Source organism: Astatotilapia calliptera, chromosome 14 (genome assembly GCF_964374335.1).
Source record: "Astatotilapia calliptera chromosome 14, fAstCal68.1, whole genome shotgun sequence".
Taxonomy (NCBI): domain Eukaryota; kingdom Metazoa; phylum Chordata; class Actinopteri; order Cichliformes; family Cichlidae; genus Astatotilapia; species Astatotilapia calliptera.
In genome coordinates this window covers 36583864-36604669 of record NC_137435.1, presented here as the reverse complement: position 1 = coordinate 36604669, position 20806 = coordinate 36583864, and the positions used below count along the sequence as shown (strand labels likewise).

The window sequence follows — 20806 nt, the reverse complement described above, 5'->3', positions numbered from 1 at the left end:
GTGGTGGAGACGGAGCAAGACTGGAAGAGCATATGGGAGAAGGATGCAACCCATAACAATAAGGCTCAGTTGATAGTGAATGTTAAAGCCGACCACAGCAATCTCCCTGAACAGGGTCTGGTAGTCATCACAGGAAAGGGTCTCCAGTATGTAGATATGAACAGCACCTGGTCCTGACATGATTCATACCTACTGGCTGAAGAAGCTGACTGCACTCCATGAGCATCTGACAGCACTAATGGACCAGCTGCTAGTAGATGAGATATGTGGATTGGCTAACTGAAGCCCAGTCAGTCCTGATCCCCACAGTTGGATATTTTACAAGAAAGCCTATGACTCAACGCCCGACAAATGAATCACGGAACTATATAAAATCAACAGGGCCATAAGAGCCTTCGTCAGGAATTCAATGGGGATGTGGCAAACACTAGAGGCCAACTTCAAGCCAGTGGCACAAGTCAACATTAAGTGCGGGATTTACAAAGGAGATGCTCTGTCCCTATTGCTGTTCTGCATAGGCTTGAAGCCTCTCAGTGAGATCACTGACAAGACTGGCTATGGATACCAACTACACAATCCACCAGTCACCAGGTACCTCCGCTGCATGGATGACATCAACCTTTATGCCAGGTATGGACAGACAAACTGGTGATGGTTAACTAACCAGATATAGTAGTGGTGGAAAAGCAGAAGAAGATGGCCATAGTGATAGATGTAGCTATACCGAATAATGGTAACATCAGGAACAGGGAACACGAGAAGCTCAAAGTACTAAAGGTTGAGGGAAGGACTTGAGAAGATGTGAAGGACTTGAGAAGATGTGAAGGAAACAGTGGTCCCAGTGGTAACTGGAGCACTCATTGCAGTGACCCCCACACTAGGCGGGAGGCTCCAGCAAATCACAGGAACAACATCCATGATCTCTGTCTACAATAGCGCAGTCCTAGGAACAGCAAGGAACTGTGGAGGACTCTGAAGCTCCCAGGCCTCTGGTAGAAGACCTGAGTTTGAAGGATAATGACCGTCCAGAGGGCGAGAGGGGAATCACAATCACAGTGGTCACTGAGATGCCAAGTAACGACTCTCAGCCTTCGAAAGCCGCTTGAAGAGGTATACCAGAGAGATAAAATCAGCTGTACTCCCCTAAACCATCCAAGGTGCATTCTCAGTGGCAGGGGGAAAGCCCGACCAAGTCTGGAAAAGCAGCAATACTGGAAGAGCATATGAGAGGAGGATGCAATCCATAACAGCAATGCTCAGTGGCTAGTGGAGCTAAGAGCAGACAGCAGCAGTGGAAGAGCATATTAACTCGAAGGGTGGTGGTTCGATTCCCATCTGCTCCAGTCTGCCAAATTATTTTGGGCAAGATACTAACCGCAAGTTGCTCTCATAGGAGTATGAAAGTGTTTGAGTGTTAGAAAGCACTTACAGAAAAAGAGCAAAGAAAAATCATGGCGAGTCGGACTGCACCGGGCCCTGACATGATTAGTGCCTACAGGCTAAAGAAGCTAACTGTACACCATAAGCTGTTAACAGCACAAATGAACCAGCTGCTAATAATGGCACACACCCAGAATGGCTAATTGAAGGTCTGACAGTCCTGAATCTGCGTACTAGCATCTTGTACCATGCTGTTATGTGCTGGAAAATCTCTTTGCTCTGCCTGCACCTAGTGTCTTGCCTGGTGTGGTAGAGCACCAACACTGTGGATCTTGTGCTCAGAGCTTATTCCTGTTCTGCCATTATTAGTGCCTCTGTGCTGTCTTTCAGTCCAGCTTTGTCAAGGCATTGATGTTACTTAATATCAGCCTTTTTCTATTTTACAGTGGTACATGCTGTGCTTGCCCGTCCTTCTTTGATGGTCCCACTTCTTGCTCCTCTTCTTTTTCGGGTTTCTGTTGTCTCAGATACTGACTCACATGAGCAGTTTTGCCCATCTTCCTGACTCATGGATCTTTGTTGTTTCATCCTGGATAGTGGTTCTGACATTCACTAAACCTCAGCCTCCTTCCTTACGCTTAGCATATAGTCTCAGGGTGCTGGACTTGGGGTAAAATGCTCCATGCATGGTAAGGAGCTTTCTTTTGCCTTTGCCCTTGGCTTCTATCTCTTTCTTTGGCTAGCTTATTTTCCCAATTGGGGTATCTGATCAAAGGCAGGATCTTGTTCTTGCCATTCTGCTGACTCCTCAGGACTTCTTACTTTCTGCAGGTACTTGGTGGTTGCAGATTTTGTAGCGGCCTCTTCATGGCTCCCATTTGCCTGTGGGATTAGGTACTTGTAGCTGTCCTTGATGTCTGCAATGTTGCCTCCTGGTAGTACAATCCCCTCAGTTTTGACTACTATCCCTTTCTTTGTTACATTTTGTTTCACTGACTACACTTCTCCAGTCCTAATGACACTGGAATTTCGTTGCTGCAGATCCTAGTGGTATGGATCAGTGAATCGATATCTTGTTCACTCCTGGCATGCAGCTTGAGGTCATCCATGTGGAGCAGGTGGCTCATGATTGCTCAATTTCTTAATCAGTATCCATAGCCAGTCTTGTCAAATATCGCACTGAGGGGTTTCAGGCGTATGTAGAACAGCAGTGGTGACAGATCACCTCTTGTGCTATTGTGTTGTTTGCCACTTCTTGATGAACGTTCTTAGGGTTTTGTTGATCTTATATATTTCTAGGCATTCTGGGATCCATGTGTAGGGTATTGAATCATAGGCTTTCTTGTAATGAGTCCAGGAGGTGCACAGATTGTTCAGTCTAGTCTTACAATCTTGAGTGACTGCTCCATCTACCAGTAGCTGTTGTTTTACCCCTCTGATGTTCCTGCCAGTTCCATTCTGTGCCCCACTCATGTATTGAACTATGTGCCTGTTCATCTTAGCCGCTATGATGCCTGACAGTTGCTTCCATGTTGTACCAAGGCAGGTTATTGGCTGATAGTTGTACTAGACCGGTGCCTTCTGGGGATGCTTGGGCATCAGGATTGTCCAGGCTTCAGTTAGCCATTCTGAGTGCATTTCGCCCATTTGCAGCTGCTTAATTTATGTTGCCAGATGCTCAGAGGCCCTTTCTATGACGTCTGCCACTGTTACTGGATGTTGTTCATTGGGGGGTGCTGTAGTCTACTCTTGGCTCCACCAGCCTCTGAGCATTGTTGATATGGGTTACGTCTTTCTCCCACATGCATTTTCAGAGTTACTGTCTCCAGCCTCAGTGGGGCTGTTCTCATATTGTTACCCTGCTACTGAGAATACACCTTGGATGGAGTGGAGTATACCAGCTGTACTCCATGGAGTGGAGTACAGCTGGTTTATTCTCCTGGCTTCTAGCTCTGGTAAGCCACTTCAAATGCACCTTGAAGAGATAGTATACCTTGCCAGCAGCAGGCCAAAGCCCGTGAGTCTTTGTTTGGCAGGTTCTAAGGCCTGAGTTATGGGCAGCTTGCAGTACTTCTTAAGCATCCCTTTCTTCATAATAATTTTCTGCATCTTATTTATATTTAAACCAGTGTCTGACCCTGTATGTGTGGGGCCATTTACATGTTCCCTAACGTTAAAAGACTCTGCAAAGGTGTGTTACAGGATACGTCATCATCAATCAACTTGTACGTTTGAAATTAGGAGGAGACACAATTCCTAGGAGGCTTGCACCAGGAAAGGTATCCAGCGTAAAAATCTACTAAATCAAAATACCTGTGGTAACCCCCTTTAATTATTTTTTTTTTTTTTGTGGTGATTCTGATTTCTGGAATTCATGGGAATTCTTTTTGCCCATCTGCCCAAGATGGAAATATGGTAAGGCCTTAAGGCTACGCAGAAAACAAAAGTGTGAATTAAGTTTAGTGAATTTTAACAAGTTTTGGTAACTGCAGGTATTTACACTCTGCAATGATCTGTTGTGTAATGCTTTTTCATTCCAAATACCCATACTTTATGTGAAAGAAGATGCCAGTTTACATTTTCATTTCTAGAATGCTGCTAGTGATTAACATTAGATAACTGGAAAGGTAAGAAAACAATGCAGTGATGCTGATGCCTAAACTCTATCTTAGAAAATAAAGCACATCTTTATTATAACTATACTGTCTTTCTCAGGTTCTCATTGAGATTTACTGTTTATGTTCTTGCACATATTTGTTTTTCTTTTAACCTTAATTCCTCTTGATCAGCTATGTAGTAACTGAACTGATGCAAAGTGACCTCCATAAGATCATTGTATCACCGCAGCCTCTGAGCTCAGACCATGCCAAAGTTTTTCTTTATCAGATTCTGCGAGGTAGGTCTTCTTTTCTTTCAGATATCTCTATGGTTACATTTATCCAAGTTCAGCCCATAGACTGGTCTCAAGCGTTGGTACTGATGAAGTTATACAGATTATACTCAAGGTTGAACAATAATACAGGACTCTTCAGAATTCTGCATCTCTTGACAACAACAGATTTGAAAACTAAATTAGTAATGAAATGTGACTAATTCAATGACCTTCAGTTTTAATTTAAGATTTTTATATGGGAAATCTTTATATTGTATTTTTAACGGAAGTCTAGTCATGAATGGAAACAGTTTGGCCTTGTTATTTCATGAAATATAGAGGTGCTCTCTATTTCACTTGGTGATAAATTTGTGAGTAGGATTTGTTGGTAGAGATTTTTGGAGTTTGAGGATTGGGTTTACACTAGGAAATTCCATAATAAAAGGAAAACCTTTACACCCTAAAGAGTTTAAGGCACTCAAATCACATAGGGGTGGGTTTACCTTTTTTTTTTTTTTTTTTTTTTTTTTTTAATAGCTTTTTTGGGTCTCATAGCTTAAGAATGAGTACTGGGGATATTCACATTAATATTTCACAGTTGAGGAAAAAAGTACATTTACCATCTGTTTAAAAACTGCAATAAAAGCTACAAACCTATTTCCAAAAAAGTTGAGATGTTGTGTAAAATGCAATGACTTACAAACCTTATAAATTTATATTTTATTCACAATGGAACACGGAAAATATCACATGCAAAACTGTAGAAAATGTACAATTTTAACAAAAAATATTAGCTCATTTTAAATTTGACAGTTGTGGTCAAATGTTTACATGCACTCATGAGGATGGAGAATTCTGATATTGATTTCTGTAAACATCTTTTGTGTTTTTTGCAGGGTGAAGTGAATATACACTATACATCTTTTTTGAATTTAAAAAAAGAAAAAAAACCTGGGTGCACAAGTTTGACTTTATTTTTGATTTTCTCTAATCCACATACAATATAGAGGAACAAGTTGGTATGCCTTGACTGTTAAAGTTAAGACATTTTAGAACCTTCAGTGGAACGTATTAAAATGTTTGAGTGTATGTATATATTTGAGCATGCACGTATATACTTCACAGTATCTTTCCTGTTCCGAGAACTGTGCTCTTCTGGACAGATGTCTCAGGTGTTGTTTCTGAGATCTGAAAAATATGACCTAGAGCCACTCATCCAACTTGGGTGTCACTACACCGAGTGCTCAGATTACCACAGGGACAGCTATTCACTTCACCTTCCACATCTTCTCAGCCCTTGGTACTTCTTGAGCTTCTCGTGTTCCTTTTTCCTGATGTTGCTATCACTCAGCGTAGCTATATCTATCACTATGGCTGTATTAATCTGCTTGTACACCGCTAGAGTGTCTGGTTACCCATCACCAGTTTGTCTCTCTGTACCTGGAAGTCCCTAAGGATCTTAGCTTATTCCTATGCTGCCATTATTAGTGCCTCTCTGCTGTCTTTCAGACCAGCTTTTTCATCCAGGAATCTGATCTGCCCGTGGTACATTAACAGCCTAGTACTAGTGTACCTCCATGATGATTTTTTTTCCTCTTCTTTCTCGGATTTCTATTGGCTCAGGTATTTCCTAAGCACATGAGCAGTTTTGCCCATCTTCCTGACTTTCGATCTTTTGATCTTTGTTGTTTCATCCTGGATAGTGGTTGTGACATTCACTAGGCCTCAGCCTAGTGAATGTCCACTTTCCACTTAGCATACAGTCTCAGGGTCCTGGACTTGGAGTAAAACGCTCCATGCATGGTAAGAAACTTTCTTTTGTCTTTTTCCTTGGCTTCTATCTCCTCCTTTGGTCAGCTTATTTTCCCAACAGGGTATCTGATCACAGGCAGGACATTGGTGTTAATTGCCCCGGATCTTGTTCTTCCCATTCTGCTGACTCCTCAGGACTTGCTTTACTTTCTGCAGGTATTTGGAGGTTGCAGATTTCCTAGTGGCCTCTTTATGGCTCCCATTTGCCTGTGGGATTAGGTACTTGTAGCTGTCCTTGATGTCTGCAATGTTGCCTCCTGGTAGTACAATTCTCTCTGTAACAAATAAGGGGATAGTAGTCAGAACTGACTACACTTTTCCCAGTCCTAACGGCATTAGAATTTCGTTGTTGTAGATCCTACTGGTATGAATCAGTGTATCTATAGGGGTGTCCAAATTCATAGGCTGCATCCTCCTGAGGACCCGGCCTTCGCGGTCGTCCTCCAAAGGCCGGCTAGGCCGGAAGTGAGCGACTGTGAAATTGGACGGTCTAGCCTTCAGTTTTGCATCACCAGCTGTCTCGGTGGAGTTTAATAAACTTGGCTGTCTGCTCCTTTCTGTCTATAATATAACAGGACACTGGCATAAATTCTCGATCATCTCACACTTCTGTTTAATCAGTTCTCTGTTTGGCGTTTATTTAGCTGTGTGAAAACTATAACTTTAATCTCAGCCAAACCAATTTACTCATGAACAAATAAAACACTGAAAAAGCCAAACAATAACACTGTTAAGTTATCTAAGTGACTTATATATCATGTTTAACCTGAGTAGCGAAAGGTGGGTTGTGCGGGGAGTTCGCTGTTATCGCCCCGGCTAGCTATCGAGCTGCTGGGTAACAGACGTCTCCGAAAATGTCAGAGCACTTTTGCAAATATGTGATGTCTTGATAAACCCAGCAGATATTTGAAGTTGCACAGCCACATTCTTGCCTGAAATATCATAAAAGTTTAATTTGTGACCCAGAAAGAGTAATATTAAAACTTAGTAGCAACTGCCATTGTTAGAAACTGGAATTTCTATGAATTCTGGGATATGGTGGGCCACAAAGGATACATCCGCGTTTGTCGGGTGCATTCGGAGGAGTCTACAAATTCTGACAGCCTTGGCGCGTCACTGTGAGGTAATCGGTCTACAAATGCGGCCTCAGGAGGATGCAGCAGATGAATTTGGACACCCCCTTTGTCTTGCTTACTCCTGGGATGCAGCTTGATGTCATTCATTTGGAGCAGTTGGCTGATGATTGCTCAGTTCCGAAGTCAGTGTCTGTAGCTTGTAGGTCTTGTAAATGATCTCACTAAGGGGTCTTTCCTATGTAGAACAGCAGTTGGGACAGATCTCTCCTTGGTAGCTCCTACACGTGATGTTGACATGTTCCGTGGGTTGACCTCTAGTGTTGTTTGCCACATCCCCATTGAATTCCTGATATTGTATAGTTCTAGGCATTCCAGGATCCATGTGTGGGGCATCGAGTCATAACGCCTTTCTGCAGCTCCAGTAGTTTTGCTAACTTCCCTCTGCACTACATTGATCTTCGCCCCTAGTCTCCTTCTCCATAGGGGATGGTGATCCTGTTGGCTGTTCATCTTATAGCCAAACAAAAAAGTGATCACTGTTGTCGTGATGTAGATCTGCTGATTCGTTTTGGTAATGGCCATTTTAGGGATTTTCTGTAATGCTGCATTCTTCTAGTAGACCTTCAGAGGGTATTTCATATAATCTTGGTAATTGGCCAAGGGTTAGGTTTTCCAGGTTCGCCATGATCCTATCTCTCAGGTCAGCTGCTCTCGCACTCAATGCACCTTCAGTCATTTTTTGGGGGCTTGGTATGTAATTTTGGGTCGGGGTGATGATGATAGGGAGGAGGCCCTGGGGTAGACCTAGGACACGCTGGAGAGGTTATATCTCTCGGGCTGGCCTGGGAACGCCTTGGTGTTCCCCCGCATAAGCTAGAGGAGGTGGCTGGGGAGAGGGAGGTCTGGGCTTCTCTGCTTAGGCTGCTGCCCCCGCGACCTGGCCCCGGATTAAGTGGAAGAAGATGGATGGATGGGTGATGATGATAGCAGTTGCATCTTCCGAATATGAGCAGTTTTTCTCTGGGAAGACAACACTAGATGCAGAACTGTGTCTAAGATTACATGCTTATGATCAGTAGGGCTGGGTAACGTCACTGATTTCTAGAATCGATTCAGATTCACAAGGTCCCGAATCGATTCGATCCACGATTCAGTTTGATTCGATTTTAATCTGGGAAATTTTGTCTCAGTCAGAAATATTATAATTTTGATCACATATCAGTACATTTCCATATTTTTATATCTATAAAAAGAAAGCTGACACTTGCAAGACTTTATCAAAAGTGTAAGCATCACAGCCGATGCCTTTGTGTCAAAGTAACTGAGGATAAAACACAGAAAAACATGAAGGCGACTTTTATAGCAGATAACCTTAAAAATGTTCTGCAGTAGATCAAAAATGAAAGAAAGTCATTAATCAAAATATGAACATTACCTGATGCTGCTGAAGTGAAGCAGAGCAAAGTTACAGAGGTTTTATTAGAGACGCAGCTAAGCGTTTTGCAATTTTGCATAATTTTAAAAAGTTTAAATTTGTTCAGTAGCCTATTGAACAGCAGAAATGAGGCTTTCTTTTCAGAAGTAAGTAAAAGGGAAAAGAAACAACAGTTGACTTGCGCGTAATAAGCAGGCAGATAATGCAGAAAAAAGATTTTTGGATGGGAACCTGTTCTTGAAGTACAGAGAGAAAGAGAGAGACCGCGAGCTCTGCATGAAGTGTGATTTTTATCGTGGTGGAAGCAAAACGGCAAACTAAGAGGGCATTCATGACGATGTTTATGTGATGCAAAATGTGAAGTGTAGTTTGGATCTTCTCTTGTTGCTGGTTCAGTCAATATTGTTTGGAGAGAGATTAAAAACCTGCAGCTTCTGAATCTAGTGCAAAAGGGGCGTAAACACAAAGTGCCGACCTGCTGACGGATCAGAATCAGTGAGCTGTTGGCTTTCAGCCCTTTGTGTTTACGTCTTTGTGCAGACTCTGTGTACCTGCTCTCATTTATTGTTTTAGATGTTTGGTGGTTGTTGAAATTTTGTGAGGTTTAACCTGAGATTCTGGTGTTTTGGGCAAAATAAATTTATATTTATCGATCGATCGATTCAGGATTTTAATGAATCTATTTCACGTTATGCAAGCTAGAATTGATTTTAATCGATAATCAAAACCCACCCCTATTGATCAGTAGTAGATTAGACAAAAAAGTTTTTAGATAAACCGAGAGTAAAAACTAAATCCGGTGTGTGGCCACAATTATGTGTGGGCCGGTAACATGTTACACTAAATTAAATGCCTTTGCAATGTTAAGAAATTCTGTCACAGTGCAGTTAGAGGGATCATCAATATGTAAATTAAAGTCACCCACCAAATTGATTTTATCTAAATTAACAGTAACAGATGAGAGGAGATTAGGGAATCATTAATTCAAGAAATTATTGCAGGATTTGGAGGTCAATAAATTACAATATAGCAACCTGGATATTCACATCGAATTTTATAAGATAGTAATTCAAAGGAATTAAAATAACAGGATTAAACTGCACACAATATAGATAATTCTTATAATTATCTAAATGGTGTTAACTTGGTGGACAAAGTTTTGAGGGGTAACAGGCAACAGTTGCCTGGTTTGAAAATGTCTAATTTTTAAGGGATGACAAAATTGTAGGAATGATTTGTTAGATAAGGATGTACTGTTAAAGGGGGTAATAATTGCAGGAGAGACAGGCTTAAGAGGAAGAGGCTTACAGCGCATAGTAATTAGATTACTGAGTCTGGTTGTACAAATACTGGCAAAGACTTTTTTAAATTTATGCATTATAATCAATGGAATTGGTAAAGATGAATACTTTAGAACTGAGAAAACAGGTGAAGTAGCAGTATAATAGTGGTTATGCAGTTTAGTAGTGAAATGCTTGTTTAGTAGTGATGGCAAGAAAATATCAGTTCTAGTGACGGAGTCGCAGATAGCGAGATTTTCCCTCATGCTTTAGGGGTCCTACATGAGTGAAGGATTAATTCAGTACTTGAACCTCAGTGGTTCTGGATGAAGGTGATCTTGTTGAAAAAGTCAATGACCCAGACTGTTGAACTTTATGTCACCATAACAGGGGTGCAGCAGCGGACCACAGTTAATGGATTGCTTTCTGGTGTTCTGCAGACTTTCCACAAGGTGCATAAAGTCTTGTTTGAGGGTCTCTGACTGACGTAGTGCTGACATTGAAGAGACGCTGTGGTGAGTTTCAACGGCTGAAGAGAGGTCTGAGTAATATTCTTCATACCGGCTCTTAGGATAGCAAAAGATATGGTCGCCAAGTGTTGAACCATAAAGGTGCCAACAACGATCACTTTAGGTAGACACCGCCTTGAGGAGGTGGTGATGGGTAGCTTGGGGGCATGACCACATGTGGGCTCTGAGATGCGGCTGTGGGGGCAGCAGGAGCAGCATCAGCAGCACCTGGCAGTGAAAAATGCTGATGCCTGAATTCTAGAAGAGGGAGACATCTAGGTGTCTGCGCTGGAGCCAGGCAGCCTGGAGGAGTAGTGGCAAGGAAACCCAGGGCACTGCCGGGTCCTGCACATTTTCCAGCGGGTAAAATTTGTTCACCAGCTGAATAACCTCTGGGTGTAGACAGACCGGGCGTCTAGTCAGCTGCAGCCCTTTACCAGGAACCACGACTGTGACTTGCAGTGTGTGAAGCAGACTTCAGACTGGCTTTGCCCCATGGACATGCTACATTTCATCAGCCAGAGCCAGGAGATTGGCTGTTATGACTGGCTGTCCTCCAGTGGTGGCAGAACCAGACCAGGGGAATGTGGCATCACAGGGAGCTCCCGAGATAGAGCACTGGGTGGAGTTGCACCTGTCGATGTTGGCACAGCAGGAGATCCATAGGGAAGCCAGTGCTTTGCTTGTGTGGTGGCCACAGATGAAATCTGTGAAGCTCATCCTTCATAAGTTCCTGCTTCAGTCGCCAGATATCCTTTTGTAACTGTAAGTATGCTGGTAGGCAATGACCATAGCTTGAGGGCAGCAAACAGCTGACAGACAGGGTAAAAGCAGGAGATGAACCAATTCAGCATGCTTCAGTGTGTGTGGGTCAGCAGTGGTGGCACTGTAAGAGGTGAAAGGGTGCCAACCAGTTTCAAAAAGAAATTGTTTCAAAAACCATTCAAGATTTTGTGAATCCAAGAAACTATTCAACACTGCTTTTGAAATGGCCAGCTGGTTCACCAGCTGACACTCAGGGCAGGACACACCATCGGCACACGTCCCCCCCCCCCCCCCCCCCCCCCCCGGCCAATAAAATCGGAGCACTAGTCACCTCAGTTTTTCCATATCTCATATGTCCCACCTTGGAGTTCTGAGCTGGCTTTTTGACACCAGCAACTGGGTGTGTTCTTCTTCTGTGTGAGTGTCACGACTCACTTGATACATTTAGTCTCTAATAAACACAAAATGCAAGTAGATCAGTGTTATGTCAGGGTCATGTTCTTGACAGTTTTCATCATTTGGTCGTTGGCTGACCAGAGTGTCATCACAATATTGCTCTAGTAGAAAATCTCTCTTGGAGTGAACTATTGGAGCCAGTGGGGCCTCCTGAGAAGCCCCCGCTGTCTCATCCTCCCCAGAGTCGGCAATGTACACCTAGCGTCACCACTGAGCGCATTGCAGACACTACACACCCCTATCAGTGGTGAACGTATCTCCACACACTGCCCCAACAGATTATTAAACCCTGGCCAATCTGTCTTCCCAGTTAAGGGATGCGTTAGGCAAGCGCTAATCCCGACTTTGACTCTGTTATATTTTAGTTGTAGCGGCACTATCCGTTCTGGACCGGGGAAAGGTGTTTGAGGGTTAGCAATATAGAACACCTGTACCACCTCTTAGCAAGCATACTGACGCGAGTGTCTCGGCTGCCTCCGCCAACAACTGTGCTCTACCATGCCTGGTTGGGTATGGCACCACTATAAAAAGGAGTGGAGGCACACGTACATGTACGAATATATATGTACAGTTGGTGAAAAAGTGTTTGCCCCCTTCCTGATATCCTAGGGTTTTGCATATTTGTCACACTTACATGTTTCAGATCATCAAACAAATGTTAATATTAGACAAACATAACCCAGGGTAATACAAAATGCAGTTTTTAAATGATGATTTCATTGATTAAGGGAGAAAAGTTATTCAAACCTACTTGGTCCTGTTTTTAAAAAATAAAAAAAAATAAAAATTGCCCCTCTTGTTAAATCATTAAATAACTGTTATTAACTACTGTGACACAGGACCCACATACAGACACTTCTGGGTTGTGCTTATAATTGTGCTTTATTCAAAACAATGTCTCTTCTCCTGCGGTTTCTGGCACCAGCCTCAGGCGCTGTCATTCCATTGCTCCCAGTGTGTGTGTCCTCTTCTCCTCACTGCCAAAGACATAAGACAGGTCTCCCTCGTTAAACAGTCCTGTGCACCTGTTCCCTCCCCGCCTCCGTGCCGCCCTGTGAGCTCACTGCGTCACCCCTTCTCTGCAGCAGGCCAAAGACCGCACCCCCACCACACCACGTTTTGGAAAGCTGAGCTCAGCTTCACAAAGCACACTCAGGTGTGATTGAATGAAGAATGAAGAAATCACTTATATAGAACGTGTCTGACAAAGTGAAGAAGGCTAAAACATTTCAAAAAGTGTTTTAGCCTTCGTTAGACCATTGTGCCATGATCTAACGAAACACCTGAGGTACAAAGTTACTGACGTCTGGAAAGGGTTACAAAGCCATTTCTAAGGCTATGGGACTCCAGTATGCCGTAGTGAGAGCCATTATACCAAATGGAGAAAACTTGGAATGGTGGCAAAGTTTCCCAGGAGTTACTGGCCTACCAAAATTAGTCCAAGAGCACATTGACGAGGTCCAGGCCACAACAACTGAGATTCTTTTTTTTCTTTTTTTTTTTTCTTTTTTTTTTTTAAATTGAACAACAATAAAAAAAAACGCAGGCTTTACATGTCTCAACTAAGGTCAGAGTTCATGATTCAGGAAAAAAAAGACTGGGCAAAATGGAATTGGGAGAGTTCAAGGAGAAAACCACTGCTTCCCAAAAACAACACAAATACTCGTCTTTTATTTGCCAAAAACATCTTATTGATCCCCAGGACTTTTGGGAAATTACTCTGTGGACTGACAAAGTAAAAGTTGAACGTTTTGGAACGTTTGAGTCCCATTACATCTGTAATAAAAGAACACAGCATTTTAGAAAAAGAACTTCATAGCAACAGTAAAATGTGTTGGTCATAGTATAATGGCCTGGGGCTGTTTTGCTGCCTTAGTACCTGGAAAACCTGCTGCAGTAAATAAACCATGAATTCTGCTGTGTACCAAAACAAACTGAAGGAGAATGTCCAGCTATCTATTCTTGACCTCAGGCTGAAGTGGACTTGGGTTATGCAGTGGGACAATGATCCAGAACACATCAGCAAGTTGACCTCCGAATAGCTTAAGAAAAACAAAATGAAGAGCGGCCTAGTCAAAGTCTTGATCTGAATCTGATTGAAATGCTGAGGAATGACCTTAAAAAGGCACTTCATGCTTGAATACCCCTCAGTGTGGCTCAGTTACAACAATTCTGCAAAGATGAGTGGGCCAAAATTCCTCGACAGCACTCATTGCCACTTATTGCCTTTTTCATGGAACACAAAATCGGTTCACAATTTAAAGGTGTTCTGCAGCAGTGGAGGTTGATCAAACCTTGAAAGCTGGTGCTACTAATTCGTACATGTTTTCCAGCTTTTTTTAGATAACGTGCAACCCCCTCTGTCTGCTTAAAAGCAGTGTTGGAACACACTGTGGTACCATACCGTTGTGACCATCATTTGAGCAGTATTGTACTTCAGAAAGTAGTGTGTTGCTACAAAAATGTTGCGAAAAAGGCAATTAACAATGGAAGAGAGACAGAACATCATAACAGTTAAAAATGTAGGTCTTTCCTACACAGAAAGTGCACAGAAAGTCAAGGCGTCAGTAAGTACAGTTTCCTTCAAAAGGCACTCGGAAGCTGGGGCAATTCTGACAGGAAGAGGTCTGGCAACCCCAAAGCCACAACTGAATCACAGGACAAGTTTCTGAGAGTTAACAGCTTGCATGACTGGTGGCTCATAGGACAACAGCTTCAAGCACAGCTTAATAGTGGTCGTAGTAAACAAGTCTCAGTTTCAACCATGAAGAGAAGACTTCGAGCTGCAGGTTTGACAGGACGAGTTGAGGCAAGAAAGCTGTTGCTAAGATGTCAGAATAAGACAAAGAGGCTTGCCTGGGCCATGAAACACCGCCATTACTGAAGAATGAAAGAAGGTATTGATGAATCAAAACTTTAAATGCATGATCTTTGCACATCATTGAGTAGGCAAAAGGATGGTTCCACAGTGTGTAGCATCAACTGTCAAACATGGAGGGGGAAGGTGTGGTGATCTGGCGCTGTTTTGCTGAATCCAGGGTCGGTGACCTGTACAGAGTGAGAGGCACCCTGAAACAAAACGGCTACCACAGCATTTTGCAGCCCCCAAAGGTGGCTAATTAGATGAGTCAAAAGTTTAGAACACATTTTGGTCTATAAATTCATTCTTTTTTTTGACTCCAACTGCTATTTGTACTATGCTTTTATTTCAGAGTGCAATGACACATTAAGCGGCATAATTTTCAATAAAAAAAAATAGAAAAATTGTAGTGTTCTAAAACTTTGGCAGGTTTTGTCTGGCTACTTTTTTTTTTTTTTTAGCTTTTTTATTTTGGGTGTTTATAGCAAAGTGAAATCTAACCTTTCTATTCTTGAGGCTAATAAATGGCTTGCACCTTGGAGGTGAACCCTCTGCATTTACTTTCATGCAGTCTTCTCTTTACAGTAGACTCGGATACTCCTATCTCGTTTAGTGTTGTTCACTTTTTTTGGCTGTTGTAAAGGAGTGTCTCTTCACCATGGAAATGATTCTGTGATCATCCATCACTGTTGTCTTCCCTGTACGTCCGATACTTTTTGCTTGCTGAGTTCACCAGTGCTTTCTTTGGTTTTCAGGATGTACCAATCTATAGATTTTGTCACTCGTAATATTGTAGCAATTTTTTAATGTTTTTTTTTTTTCTTTCCTCTTTGCACCTTAAGGGACGGCTTGTTTCAAATGCATGGAGAGTTCATTTGACCACATGTTGTCTGTTCACAGCAAATCATCCAAAAATCATCCAATTTCAATATGGATGCCCTCAAATAAAAGCTCAGAGGCTACACATTATGTCCATCTCTATCATATACCTATATTTGAAATATATTTCAATAAACTGGTTAAAAAAACAAAGTTTGTGTCAGTGTCCAAATATATGGACCTAACTGTGTGTGTGCGCGCGTATATGTGTATAAAATTGCTTTTGACTTTGTGTGGATTAGAGAAAAAAAAAACAGATCAATTCACACCCCACCCCAAGTCAAGTAAAAATGTTTGCTATGTACACATTCCACCCTTTAAAATAAACAGTTCACTGGAGTCATCAAAATGAGTTTGTGGCTCAGGACATGGAGCAAGTCATCTACTTGGAAGGTTGTTGGTTTGATCCCTGGCTGGTCCAATCTGCGTGCCAAATATCCTTGGGCAAGATGCAAACTTACTCTTTGATGCATCCACCAGAGTGTGAATGTTAGATTAAAAAAAAAAAACCACTTAAGCATATAAAAAAAAGTTTTGAGTGCTCACATAAAGTACTATAGAAGGACCAGTCCACATGTACACTTTTGACCACAATTATATGTTGCTTTAAAACCTGTATATCTTTCAGGTTTTTAGATGCTTCCCATCTCATAGGCACTAATGCCATCAGAGATGTAGACTGTGAACTGAGGAGTGATTTTTTTTCTTCTTCTGTGTGTTAAAAGCCGGTCAGCCTCTTCCCTCTTTAGTCTGGAGGATGCGGTGTGCATATTCTCCAAAAAGAATTCCAAAAAGCATCCAGTATCGGTGTTTAGCCATGTCCCTTAAGCACATATTTCTTTACTTCTCAGAAACTCTGCTAGTCTTTCATGTTACTAACCAGTTGCTAGTTGACCTAATTAATTGTAAAATTTTTCTCAAGCTATTTTTTTTTAGTATCAGATATTTTTCCAGCTTTTTGTTCCTTACTGTTGCAGCTTTTGAGGGAAGTTGCTGCCATCAAATTCAAAATTTGGTAATATTTTCATAAAATTGTGCATGTATGTCTTTTTAAATATTTGCTGTTCTATTGTGAATAAAATGTGTTTCCAAGTTGCAAATAATTGCATCTTTTACTTTTTAAATAGTTTTGACATAACTCAAATAAGACATCGCCTACCATTTTGAAATTGATACCATAGGTACATCTCCAAAAAGTCGCAGATGAGTTTGAATCTCAGATGACAAAACTTGTGAATTTGATAGCTTAAGAAGCCTTTTCACATTTATAACATAGGTCAATCTACTAGGAGCCTGAAAGCTTTCAGTATTTTTGCAATTTTGTTTATTTAACTCCCAGTCCAAGTGTCACAATCTAAAGCCAAGACGTTGCTTTGTCTTAATGATTTTTCTGTAAGCAACGTTGAGCATTGATATTATCGATATCAGAAGGAATTCTGGCTGGCAATTATAAAATATAGGTAATATAAAGGTTTTTCATATGCTATAATGAATTAAAAAACAAATAAACATCTATCCCACATTGTTATATTTCTCTTAAAACTTTAACAAGTTTTTCAGAACAATAATCACCATCCTTTGGGTGGTGCTCGCACTTGTTGTTGGCTCTTTCTCTGATAGAGTATCACTTCTTGTTCCTGTTCCAGTGCACAGTGGTATTTTCGTTTATATCACTCTTTTGATTCATTCTCTAATTGTTTTCACAGTATTTACTCACTATGTCTTTAAGGATTGCTTAGCTTAGCTTAGCTTGCAGTGGACTCGTTAGCAGCATGGCCTCTTCACCTGTCCCTCCTACACTTTCCTTCTCATTGTGTCAGATGTTTAGTTACTATTCAGTCTCCTTTGGTAATAACGATCCTTGTAATAAATATAGCCTTTTTGCAGCTCTGGAGGCCAGGATCACTGAATTGGAGACCCAGCTTCACAACCTTGAAAAACAAATAGCTAGCCAGGGCCCTGTAGTCGGTTCAGCCGAAGGTAGTGTAGGCCCCGTTAGCTCTCCCCTGGCAGATTATTCCAAGCAGCCGGGAAAACGGGTTATCTGGGTGACATCACCCATTCATGTGTATAATTGATGTTCCCCACTCAATGACACACCCAATTGTCTTCCAGCGTCCAGAGAAGGCAACAGTGAAGGAAATTTAAAACTGCTGGCTAAGGGTAAATGTAAATTCCATAAAATTATACTTCATGTCGACAATAACACCCAGTTACATCAATCGGAGGTCACTAAAATTAATATTGAGTCCATGTGTAACTTTGCAAAACAATGTCGAACTATTAATTTTTTGTGGTTCCCTCCCCAATTGGAATTACATGTTTAGCACGTTCGTCTTAAACTGACGGCTGCCTGAGAGGTGTCCAAAAAAGACGTAGGCTTTATAGATAATTGGATAACCTTTTAGGGGAAACCTAGTTTTATTAGGAGAGAAGACATTCATCCCACTTTGGATGGAACAGCTCTCATTTCTAAAAATCTGGCCATATTTGAGCCAAACATTCCTTTAACATTAACTACTTCATAACTTCTTCACAAATAAAATTTTAACCATTAAAAAAAATTACTCATAACCATTTTACAGACGTACAACTGCTTTGATATTTATTTAGACTCTTTTTCTCCAATTGATATTTCAATTCAATCTTTAACTTCAGCAATTATTTCCTCCAAACCATAAAGGTGTCTTTTACACCTCATTCTTACAAGACTGCTCAAAATCAAAATCAATGTTTAAATCTTAAATATGATCAACCTATCTCTATTAATCGGCTATTTACCACAGGCCTTAACGCTGGCAGTGGTTAACCATTACTTAAAAAGCCATTACTTAACAAAGCTGTCTTGGCTCCAACCTTCTTTTTTATCTGAGAAATTCTTGAAAGAGTAGTGGTAAAACAGATAATTGATATTCTGCAGAGCAATGGCTAATTAGTAGAGTTTCAATCAAGTTGCAAAGCTCATCAAAGTATACAAAGGTTTTGTGAAGGTTATCAATTATCTTTTATATCCTCTGACAGTGGACTTATCTCTGTGCTTGTTCTGCTAGACCTCCGTGTTTGATACTGTTTACAACAGTATTTTATTACAGCAATTAGAGCATGCTATAGATATTAAAGGTGCTACACTGCAGTGCTTTGAATCATATCTATCTAATAGACTCAAATTTGTTTATGTAAATGAAAAGTTCTCTTCACACACTCAGGTTAATTATGGAGTTCTACAGGGTTCTGTGCTAGGACCAATTCTGTTTCCTTTGGGCTGTATCATGATGCTTACTCTGGATGGCATTACAATGGCCTCCAGTAACACTGTCAGGAATCTTGGAGTCATTTTTGACCAGGATATGCTCCTCAATGCGCATATTTAGCAGATATGTAGGACTGCTTTCTTCCATTTGCGGAATATCTTTAAAATTAGAAACATCATATCATAGAGTGGTGCGGAAAGGCTTGTTCATTCATTTATTACTTCTAGGCTTGACTACTGTACTTCATTATTATTGGGATGTCCTAAAAAATCCCTGCCTTAAATTAATTGGCAATTAAATGCTGCAGCAAGAGTACTGACAGGGACTAGAAAGAGAGAGCATATCTCTCGTATATTGGCATCTCTTCATTGGCTCTCTGTTAAATCCGAAATCTAATTTAAAATCCTGTTCCTCACATACAGGGTCTTAAACAGTCAGGCCACATCTTATCTTAACAACCCTATAGTACCATATGGTACCTATTAGAGCACTTCACTCTCCGACTGCGGCCTTACTTGTTCCTAGAGTATTTAAAAGTACAATGGGAGCCAGAGCCTTCAGTTTTCAGGCCCCTCTTCTGTGGAACCAGCTTCCAGTTTGGATTCAGAAGACAGGCACCCTCTCTACTAATAAGATTAGGCTTAAAACTTTCTTTTTTGCTAAATCATATAGTTAGGGGCTGGAACAGGTAACCCTGAGTCTTCCCTTAATTATGCTGCAATAGGTGTAGGCTGCTGGGGGATTTCCATAATCCACTGAGTGTTTCTTCTTCAGTCACCTTTTTCACTCACTATGTGTTTATAGCTCTTTGCATTTTATCATTAGTTATTATTAATATCTGGCTCTCTTCCACATCATGTCTTTTATCCTGTCTTCATCCGCTCACCCCCAACTGGTTAGGGTTTAGGGTGGCTTCAGCAGATGGCAGCTCCTCCCTGAGCCTGCTTCTGCTGGAGGTTTCTTCCTGTTAAAAGTGGGTTTTTCCTTCCCACTGTCACCAAAGTGCTTGCTTATAGGGAGTCATTGTTGGGGATTTCTCTGTTTTCTTTGTATTATTGTAGGGTATTTAACTTAACTTAATATAAAGTGCCTTGAGGCAACTGTTGTTGTGATTTGGTGTTATATAAAAAAAATGAATTTAACTGAACTGAAAACAATACTTCACTATAGCCTTGAAATTTCAAACTTCACGCCCAGAATATCACCCACAAGCAACAGTTCCCAGTCTACTCCCGCTCACTCCAAAACTATCCTTCAGGACTGAAGTGAGTCCCCCAAAACTCTTACTCACCTCAGTCCTCAGATCTGGATTCAGAAGTTAAGTCACTGTTCCCCCACAGTCAGGTGTTCCAAAAATAATTATACATCAAAAAATTCGATTGGACCATATCATGGGTACATTTGTATTTTTACCTTTGTGGAACTGTAAATGAGGCAATGTGGCAATGTCCACATTTTAGACTTTTTTGAATGCAGGATATATTTTTAAATCCAATTTAACAGGAGGCAAGTATAAGCAGAATCTAATAATAATGACAATAATGAGAATAACAATAATAATGATAATAATCATCAAAAAATCATATCAGTTGAATTATACTTATCTAATTAACATACTCAGAACAAAGTCAGCATTACTTTTGCTCTTTCACAGTGATAATCTTCGAGAGGATGATGAGCATGCCTTTGCCACTGACTAAGGCAAATCTAGGTTCAAACTTTCATCTATTAGCTCATCTCCCAATCATAATGTCATTCAGGCAGTGCCTTATCACCATATCAGTGCCTTAACTCTTTTCACATTTGCAAACCTCAATTCAATTGGATAAATATTGCAATGTTACCTTCAAAAGCAACCTAATTAGCTGGATAACCCCAGGTTGCTCTCCGATGCATGCATTGGAGTATAAATTTGTGTGAGTGCTTTGATACTTTCTGCTTGCAATTTCTTCTTTGCTTTAAGCAAGGGCCAGTGTCCCGCAGGTTTTAGATGCGTCCTTGATCCAACACAGCTGATTTAAATGGCTAAATTACCTCTTCAGCGTGTCTTGAAGTTCTCAAGATGTAATGAACTAATCCTTTGTTTCATTTGTGTTGGCCCAGGGTGATATCTAAAACCTGTAGGACACCGGCCCTTGAGGCCTGGAGTTGGACACCCCTGACATATACCATACCATAGCACCTTTATTTATAAAGCACTTTAAAATAAAGCCAGGCTTCACAAAGTGTAC

General features: G+C 41.1%; 1 protein-coding gene across 1 annotated transcript in view; it reads left to right on the top strand.

Annotated features, from left to right (window-relative positions):
• Positions 1-20806, top strand: part of nlk2 (nemo-like kinase, type 2) — a 48343-nt gene that overhangs the window by 13336 nt on the left and 14201 nt on the right. The window contains exon 4 of the mRNA XM_026193491.2: positions 4170-4276. Within this exon, the coding sequence (XP_026049276.2) occupies positions 4170-4276 (107 nt within the window). The remainder of the gene's footprint in view (positions 1-4169; positions 4277-20806) is intronic.